General features: G+C 38.3%; 1 protein-coding gene across 1 annotated transcript; it reads left to right on the top strand.

Moving 5' to 3' along the window:
• Positions 1 to 9,021: 9,021 nt before the first annotated feature.
• On the top strand, positions 9,022 to 9,417 carry LOC137709985 (uncharacterized). Its single transcript, XM_068448958.1, has one exon. It carries the CDS (start codon positions 9,022 to 9,024, stop codon positions 9,415 to 9,417), a length of 396 nt encoding a protein of 131 aa, XP_068305059.1.
• Positions 9,418 to 9,977: the final 560 nt, after the last annotated feature.

Raw genomic sequence — 9,977 nt, forward strand, 5'->3', positions numbered from 1 at the left:
CTATCATCCATTCATTCCATTTCATCAATTCCATATTTACATTCTGTTTTAATTTGTTCATTTAATTTAATTTCGTATAAACTTAAATCCCCCTTTACTTTAATGTCAATTTAGTTAGAAATCATTTTAGTTTGTGTTTTTAAAAGCATTTTGAGTCTTTGGTTTGTCTTAGTGTTTTAAAGATTAGTTTTGCATTCTTTGAGTCTAGTATAGTGTTTTATATTGTCTTTACGTTTTTGAGTCAGTTTCCAAGAGATTAACAATCCCTCCTAATCGCCGGTCCAGAACGATCCCTACTTATACATTTACTACAACTTGACGAAAAGAGGGTTTAATTTGTGCGCGTATAAATCTCGCATAAAATTTTGGTGCCGTTGCCGGGGATTAGCAACTTTGCTAATCCCTTGGTTCTTTTCTTTTTTTTGGTTTATTTGTTTTTTTAAGTTTCTAACTTAGTGTTGTTTTCTTTGTTTGTTGTTACTTTTGATATTTGATTTAGTTCTCTTTCTTTGATTTTAGGTACGAGAGAAGTAAGATATGGATTTTGCTAGCATTCAAGCTCAATTGGCAAATCTTACTTCTCAATTGTCGCCGTATGTCGAAAGGACCACAATGCAGAGTGTCCCTACATTTGGTGCTTCATATAGGCAAGGATTTCAAGCCAATCAACGTCCACAAAGAGATTGGAAGGATCATTCAAACTCTATGTGGTGGGAAGATCAACAAGTTCAACGTGAAGCATATTGGCAACCATATGAGGAGTTCTATTCAAGACCTATGCAGCCACCACAACTTCATATGCAATATGCTCAATTAAATTCAAGTTCGCCAATAGATTATAATCAAATTCTTAATGAATTAAATTCTTTGGCGCAGGGGTCACAAAATCAAGCCAAGGAGGCTCAACAAGAAGCATATTGGCAACCATATGAGGAGTTCAATACAACACCTATGCAGCCACCACAACCTCCCCCACAACAATTCCAATCAAGTTCAAGTATGTCCATGAATAATGATAAAAATTTTCAATTACTAACCTCTTTGACGCAGGACGAACAAAATCAAGACAAGAAGTTGGGTAAATTGGACGAGCAATTTGGGCAGATTATGGAGTTCATGAAACAAATTCAAGAGCAAAGTGAACTCTCCAACTCAACTATTGAAAACTCGAAGGAAGATTTTGAAATCCATAATGCTATCACTTTGGGAAGTGCTATGGAGGTTGGAGCTGACCTAAAAATGTCCAAACATAGCCTAGAAGTGGATGAGGAGATGCTAATTGAGGAGGAGGAAGAAGACATGCACACGGCAAGGGTAGAACAACCCTTGCCGCAGCCCCCTAAGCCCTCTAAACCACCCACCACAAGTAAGGACGTCCCAATTCCATGTTATTCTGATGTTATTCCACCCAATGTCCCTTTTCCTAGCAGGTTTTTGATTCCCAACCAAGAAGAGAGTAAAAAGGACATCGTGGAAGCCTTCCCAAAGGTGCAAAATGCTATTCCAATTCTTGGTGCAACACAGCAAGTTTTAGATGGTGTTGAATTCTTCAAAGGACTTTGTACACCAAAAAGAATGATTCAAGAGAAGGTAGTGGCTGGAGAAGATGTAGAAGGCATCAAAGAGGACATATTTGAAACCACAATTCCCAAGGAAGTTGGATTTTATGACACGGGACAAGTCATAACTTTCGAAGGGGTGTTTATTCTGGAGTTCATTTTGGAGCACACAGGTAAGCCGCCTCCCCGAATTTCAATTTTCTTTTATACTAACATGTGGTTAATGATTCAGGCACCCAATCTGGAATTTAAACTATTACCGGATCATTTCAAGTATCACCGCCCATTCAAAGATAAATTCCAGGCTGATTGATTCAAAAAAAAAAAAAAAAAAAAAAAAAAAAAAAAAAAAAAATGATACTAAACATGGAGAAAGGTGGAGCTTCACAAAGGTTGTTTGCGTGAAGCCCCACTATGAGGCGCAGAAGCGGGAGGCATAGAAGCGGGAGGCATCAGAGCGGAAGCCATCGAAGCGGGAGGCATCGGAGCGGAAGCCATCGGAGCTAGAGCATTCCAGGCCTCAATACTTGGCCAAGCGCTGGATGACCCAGGAAAAAGGTGCCTCTGGAGATAAGACACAAGCCTTTGACGGTCATTGTGAATTCGACCCTCAGATTCTTGCAGCTCATCAAGCTTCCTCTTCATGCCCGCCGAATAGTTATTTGCAAGCACATGCAAACTTCTATTCTCGTACTTAAGCTGTTTGATTTCCTGCTTAAGACTTTCCACCTCTGCCATCAACGATTCCACTTGGCGGGACCGAGCAAGCAGGCGTAGGCCCATGTTGGACACAGAGCTCGCACACTGAACACTAAGTGCGAGGGACTCTTGAACGGCCAACTCATCGGACCGTCCTGACAGCAGCCTACTATCTTTTGGAGTGAGGAGGTTCCTAGCTACTATTGTAGCTGTTGTGGCGTCCTGCATCACAGAGTCTTCACCTGAAAGAGGACCGTTAGAAGATAAAAAAGAAGGACGTCATACATTACCTTGACGGGGCGCAACCAGATCGCTGCTGAGACTCAAATCTAAGCTAAGGTTCGATGAGTTTGCCATTTTTTTCAAAAGTGTTCAAAGAGAATGGGTGGATGGAGTTAAATTTCGAAGGGCCGGAGACGATTTTCAAGAATGGGAAATCTTCAGAGTGTGTTTGTGGCAGTGATCGATACCTCAATAAGAAGCCAAGGCGACGCGTCCACCGATTCAAAAAGCCGGAATTTCCGGCGTAATTTAGGCGACGTTTTCTCGGCTTTTCAGAAGACGCACGTGGAGGCCATCATCGCAACTACACCTCTTTAGCCGACAAGCGCAAAGTTCGGTGACGCTTTCTCTGCTTTTCAGAAAACGCGTGCAGCTTTGTCAAAAGGAGCCGCATCTGCACTACCACGTGTCATTCAGAAAGCGAAGGGGCGTCGTTCAGAAATCGAAGGGGCGCCTGCTCAGAAATCGAAGAGGCGTCTTCAAAGATCGAAGAGGCGCCACTATTTCAAAAAGCCGGATTTGCGGGATCAAAACGTTTGTCGACAAGGGTAAAAAGTACCACCACTTGATATTATCTCTATATATGTCGACCTTCGTCTTTTATGGCAGGGCAAACCTGAAGAAAATGCCCAACTCTCCCTCACCTCTGAGGGCGCACTCCCAGCAAAGCCTTTCGAAATACTAAATTCTTTCTTCTTCCCCCAAGATGATACCAGATGCCTGGAGTACAGATGACCCAGGAGGAAACAGCACAACAAATACATTTGCTGATTCATGCACCGCTTCTTCAAAAGCAAAGGTATCTCATATCATCAAGGTCAAAAGCAAAAGTATCTCATATCATGCTCTTTCCCTGTCTTTTTCTTTGTCCTTGTTCTTACTCGCATGGCAAAGTAAAAGAAGCAATCAGCCGGCACTTGGAGTCAGTCTTCCGATCTGGAGCCAACTGCCTGGAACCTATTCCTGATTGCTTACCTAGCGTTGCTCTCGAGTAGTCATCTTCAACGGTTGATACACTTCCAGAGAAGGGACCACTCCTGCACAGATTGAACAAAGAAACAGATAAAAGGGATAAGCTCAGACCTTCGGGGGAGACCAAAAGAACCATCCTGCTGCCCAGTTCAAAAGTAGCACAAAGGAAAATCAACGATGGGCAGAAACCAGTTCAAGAGTAAGCCTGTGGAATCACAAAGATCAAAGCCTCAATGCAATTACCAAGGAGAAGATGGAATTTACACTCTATAACCAGATTTGCGTCTCTAAACTCTTCTCTTTGTTAATTACATTCTGCCATGTTTAGTATGTTTAAGTGCTTTTTGTGTATTTACTTATGCTTTGTGTGAATCTATGCTTAAAACATTGAGGACAATGTTTGGTTTAAGTGTGGGGGGGGGGGGGGGGGTAACTAAGTATGTTGATGCAAATTCGTTGAATTTTATCACCCATAACTTCAAGTGTTGTTCCTTGCTGTTTTAAATGTTTTTAAGGTGTTTTTAAACTGTTTTAGCGTGTTTTGTTTTATAACTCTGAAAATCACATAAAAATTTGAAGTCATTTTTTTGAAAAGCCTAAAAAGAGTGTTTTGAGTTGTTTTTGTGTCTTAGGGAACCTTCCAACGTTATGATGAGGATTTGGTTTGTAATTGCATGACTGTTAAAAAGAGTTATAAACATGGATGAAAGTTTGATTTACTCTTGGTATATGCTTAGTTATGGTTATAATGTATGACTTCACATGCAATCATAAAAGAAAAAATTCGTTTTTGTAACATGCTTGAAGGAAGGAACTCAAACAAATGCTACAACCCTGTGAGACTCGAGCCATTACCTTCTTTGGAGAGTTATAATCTGTGATTCTTTCTTTTCTAAAGTTGTTGCATGATCTCATTATTCCTTACTTGGTTGCTACTTAGAATGCAATTGTATCATGATACAACTAAATGCTAGAACTTATATCCGTTTCATTCAAAGCATGACATTGAATTGCATAACATATATCAAGATGAAGTTGTGTAGTTGCCACCATAGCCAAATAACCTTACTTCCCATATTTTGTATATATTAGTTTTAACCCCGTTGAGCCTCGTTTAGCCTATTTTCTTTGCTAACCACATCACCCCTTACCTAGCCTAGAGTAGGACTTTCCTATACCCTTGTTCTTAAAGTATAGTGAGCATGACTTAAATGAATTCCTTTTGAGTTACATTATGCAAGAAATAAGTGTGGGGGAGTAAAAGTTTGTTCTTACGTTTATATGTATGTTTTGATATTCAAAAGAAAAAGAAGAAAAGAAAAAGAAAAAAAAAAAAGGAGTGAAAATAAGTAAGAATGAACTCACGAGCGTTGATGGTTGAAGAAAGGGTCCAAAAAAGTTGAATATGGCCCTAAGTTTTGTGTAATTCCCCCTTGGGTGATCAAAGTTGACTTCTGCATTCTAAAGGGAATTCTAAGTGCCTAATTCAATACTTTGCTCACTATTGCTTAAAAGAACGTTTGTTATCCTTACCTTTCATTTTTAGCCAATTACCCCAAGCCCCATTACAACCCGTGACTTCAATCTTGAGTGTTATGTGTTTCAATTTGTGGAATTTGAACTTGGTATGAGCTTATGGTGTCACTGGTTCTCGCATCTAAGTAGGAGCATTCCATTCATGAGATCATATCTAAACATGCTTATTAACTCCAGAAATTGCTCTCTTTATGATACATATATGTGAGTGTTCGTTTTCATATTTACATCAATCTTCTCACATGTAACTAGATTAGGGTGTGTAGTCAGAAAATCTGAGTGAAAATTGAGTACATATCTTGTAAGGAATTGAGCAAATTCTCTAAGGCATGTTACTACATTCAAAATATAGTTTTAAATGCTTAATTGTGAATTAGTATGTGGTGACTATGATTAAGTATGTACTTAAGTGTAAAGATAACCAAAATCTGTGGGAATAATGATTTTTAACATGTCATGTGCATTGGAAATCCCTGAGGCAACGTTGGAAGGTTTAAGATTGTGTTTGGTTTGTTTCGTTTCGTTTTATTTTGTTTTTCTGTTTTGCTCGAGGACTAGCAAAAGCTAAGTGTGGGGGTATTTGATAGGAGCATATTCATGCGACTTAAATGGCTTGTTCTCGTACATTTACGTTATGTTTCTTTAGTTAGTTTAGTCCTTTATGCTTCTTTTGTGTGTTTTCAGGATAATAAGACGTGTTTGACGAAAGGATGCATTGTGGAGTGTTTTGGAGCACTATTGGGCTAGGGATGGATAGCTTATGCTTGGAGCCCAAGTGTTGGATGAAATTGAAGGCCTTGTAAGCACTTGAGGACACAAAACAATGGCCCTAACCCAATTACATTCACCTTGCCTTGGGCTTAACACAAACACCATTCCTTGCCATGCAAGGGGGAGCAATTTGGGTCCATTTCATGTACTTAAACCCTAGCCCAATTACACACCATTGCAGCCAAAACACATTCATTTTTATCCATTGCACATGCATCTCCATAAACCATCAACACATTTTCACCAAGAATTTGCCCAAAAGCCGTGCATCACACATGCACTTCCACCTTTCATCCACAATGATTCATGATTCATTCACTTTGCATCCTTTAATTCAATCACATACTTTCCCATTGTATAATACAACCACATGCATCCTTTATTCTTCATCATTCCAACCATGCACATTTAATCATCTCATTTCATCCCTATGCCGTGCACATTCCCTAACATTTCCAGCTTTTCTTCATCATTATTCACTCTTCATTCACATGCATTTTCAGCACCTACACACTTTGCATTTCCACTTCCTACTTCATCATTTCAGCCACATAACCAACAACACACTACACAATCATTCAACACATGCATTCACATGCATTTTCAACAACTACACAACACAAAGACCCATCCTGAAAATCAATGCCGTGGCCTACTCACAATTCCAGCATCTTCACATGTCTTTCTAGCTTTCCCTTTCATTTCCACCACTCATTCTTCATCATTTCAACCACCTACATGCATTAATTATTAAACTCTTCATCATTGCATCCAGAAAATGAGCAAGAAAGCTTCCCAAACACATGCATACACACACCATTTCCAGCACATGCATGTTTAAACAAACAGCCATATGTTCCCTCCACTACTCCTATAAATACCCTTGCATTCATTCATTCAAGATCATCTCATATTCCATTCACTCTTCCATACACATTTCAGTCACAAACACCAAGCAACAAACCCCTTGTTGCCGTGTATCTCCCTTACAATCCAAACACCATTCCAACACTTCACAACACCACTCCTCTACCATTTCCATAATCCCCCAAACCTCACCTTAGACCTTGTGCTACAACAACGAGGAAGAGAAGAGGACCTAAACGTTCATACAATTCAAGTTTGAGTTGTTGGAATGTTTAGGTGATTCTTTGATTTCAATGTTTCATTTTAATTCTCTTTGTTTTGTACGTATAAGGAATGGAAGAGAAGAGTGCCTAAACGTTCATACAATTCAAGTTTGAGTTGTTGGAATGTTTAGGTGTTTCTTTGATTTCAACGTAATGAGGAACTAAAACCCCCTTTAGCTAGGGGGTGATTCGAAATAAATGTTTATGCTTGCATTTTGATTTGATTACTTCTATTGCGTTTCATAAGTTGTGAATTCAATTTGTTTAACCGTTTGATTGATAACTTATTTATGTATGTTATTGAGAATGCGCGCTTAATTTTCATGCATGAATATGACGCTAGAATATAAGTGAGTTTCACCTAATCGTTATGAACTTATATTCACAAGTAGTGGAGGTTGCTTATAAACAATCGCGTTAAACAAATTCTTGGCATAAGTTTCATGCAATCATAGTAACGAATGCCTCGTCAACACTTATAGTTTTCATGATGCTTAATGATTCTTGCTTGTATCTCTATTATGCAATTCATGTAGGGAACTTGTGAGGAATTCTTTGGGTTGTCGTATGCAATCATCCAATTCATTAACTTAAGGAAAACTTGACGGTTAATTTAAGCGGACCTAATTAACCCGGGGTGTTGAGAATTCATGGTTTGTTGAAATGCAATTGGAAATCATTTTATTATGCAAGTGTAACATGTATGGAGATGAACCCCTTAGCTAGCCATACCATCCATTCATTTCCGTCAATTTCATATTTACAATTTGTTTTCTTTACAATCTATCCATTTTAGTTTAAATTCGTCCAAAATCAATCCCCCCATATTTCGTTTAAGTCTTAGTCTTAATCTTTCTTATTTTTAGTTTTGAATTCTTCGAGTTTAGTATAGTGTTTTAGTTTGTGTTTTTACGTTTTTAAGTCAAATCCAAGTGATTAACAATCCCTCCTAATCCCCGGTCCAGAACGATCCCTACTTACATACTTACTACAATTGATAAAAAGAGGGTTTAATTTGTGTGCGTATAAATCTCGCATCAAGTGACAATATTACGACATAAATTAAAAAAGTCAATTGATCTTAGTTTAAAACATTATTTCATAAAATCCTTTGCATATATAAAATAATCCCCACTTATAAATCTCGATTGAATCCACACAAGAATTCAACCAACTTTCATGATTGATCCACTTATAAATCATGATTGAATCCACGTATTCCGGAACCAACTAAAAAGCATACACAAAGTAGGGTTCCAGAACCTATACCACTAAAGTGGTCATGCACCTTAACTTCGTTTTCTCAGAGTTGTAAAATAATAAATAAAATTCAAAAAACACCTTGAATATAAAAACAGAATAAATAAATAATAAATTTCACGACTGGATATCACAATATGAGTCACCTATAGCGAATATCGAGCTTCCGTACTGAAATTTAATAGTTTTTCATTCAATCAAAGTTTTCAAATCAATGATTAATGTTTCAATATAAGGTTGTAGTTGTGGTCAATATCTCTTTGTTGAAAAAAACATTTAGTAGTGGTTATGCGGAAGAAATTCCAACCAAAGCAGACACTAGAATTTCAGATGCATAGAAAAATAAAGCAGATGAGAAAATCTTAGAAACTTTCTAAGAAACATAATTCAACAATCAACACTATTGGAAGAAGATCGGGAAGAAGATCTACTTTCTGTCAGTTACCCTAACCGGCATGGGTGTGTGCATGGGGTGCTGTCATTTACCTTAGCCGGTAGGTAGCATGGGTGTGTGCATGGGGTGTTGTCTAACAACTTGAAGTATGGCTGTCATTCTCACTAATTCAAGGGATTTGCTGATCTTGCTTTATTTGTTATGTGATTAGGCACAAATCAAGGAAGGAAGATTGTTTCTTGTTCCTTGTTTTTCTCTTCTTCCCATGCTCATATATATAAGCTATCTTTGTACTTTGTTTCAATATAATAGAAAATACACCTTCAAAATTCAATATGGTATCAAAGTAGTGATCTTAATCGACCTGTTTCTGAGTAATTTCTTGAAAGATATGTGAGTTTTTTCCTGATTCTTTATCATGGCTGAGGAGAGTTCAATGCATGGCGAAGAAGTTAGCTCGCATGCTGCGCCATCTTCATTTCATTTAGATATTGATGTCAATCCAAATCAACGTCTCAGTTTTGTCTTACTAAATGAGTTCAATTATCTTCCCTGGAAAAGAGCGGTCACTCTTGCCTTGGGAGGACGATCAAAACTTGGTTTTGTTAATTGTGTTATTCCAACGCCTGATATGTCCTCACCAGATTACAATGATTGCTTGTGCAAGGACCAGTTGGTCATGTCATGGATACTAAATTCTATAGATCGAAAGATTGCAAAAATTTTCAGCTATACTGAATCCTCCTACATCCTTTGGAACAATCTCAATGAAATGTATGGGAATCAGAATAATGCAGCTCGAGAGTTCAGTTAAAAAAGGATATTGTGGGTCTTCAACAGGAAGGAAACTCATTTGTGCAACATCTTGGGAAGTTAACCACCATGTGGAACGAGTTGAATGTCTATCGACCACACACCATTGATGCTGTCGTGTTGACCAAGAGAACTGAGGAAGACAAAATATTTCAACTTCTTGTGAGTTTAAGTCCTAAATACAAAGATCTCAGGAGTCATGTCCTCATGAATCCTGATCTTCCCTCCTTCTCAAGTGTGTATGCCACGATTCAAAGGTAATAAACTCACAGAAAAATCATGACTATGGAATTAAAGGCAAATATACCAGAAGCTAGGGTATATCTTTCTAACCATAGAATTGGTGACGAGAAGGGCTACAAAGGAAAGAAACCTATTGTAAAATGTAGCTGCTGTGATATTGGTAGACATACATGAGATCATTGCTAGATTCTCCACCCTAAGCTAAGGCCAAGTCTTCGAGGGACAACAACAAGGGTTTCCCTAAAAGTTCACACAACTCACCCTATAAGGCAAATCATACCGTCACCACTCATTCCGAGGGAGCACAGAATTTCACCT

The sequence above is a fragment of the Pyrus communis genome, chromosome 12 (genome assembly GCF_963583255.1).
Source record: "Pyrus communis chromosome 12, drPyrComm1.1, whole genome shotgun sequence".
In the NCBI taxonomy this organism is placed as follows: Eukaryota; Viridiplantae; Streptophyta; class Magnoliopsida; order Rosales; family Rosaceae; genus Pyrus; species Pyrus communis.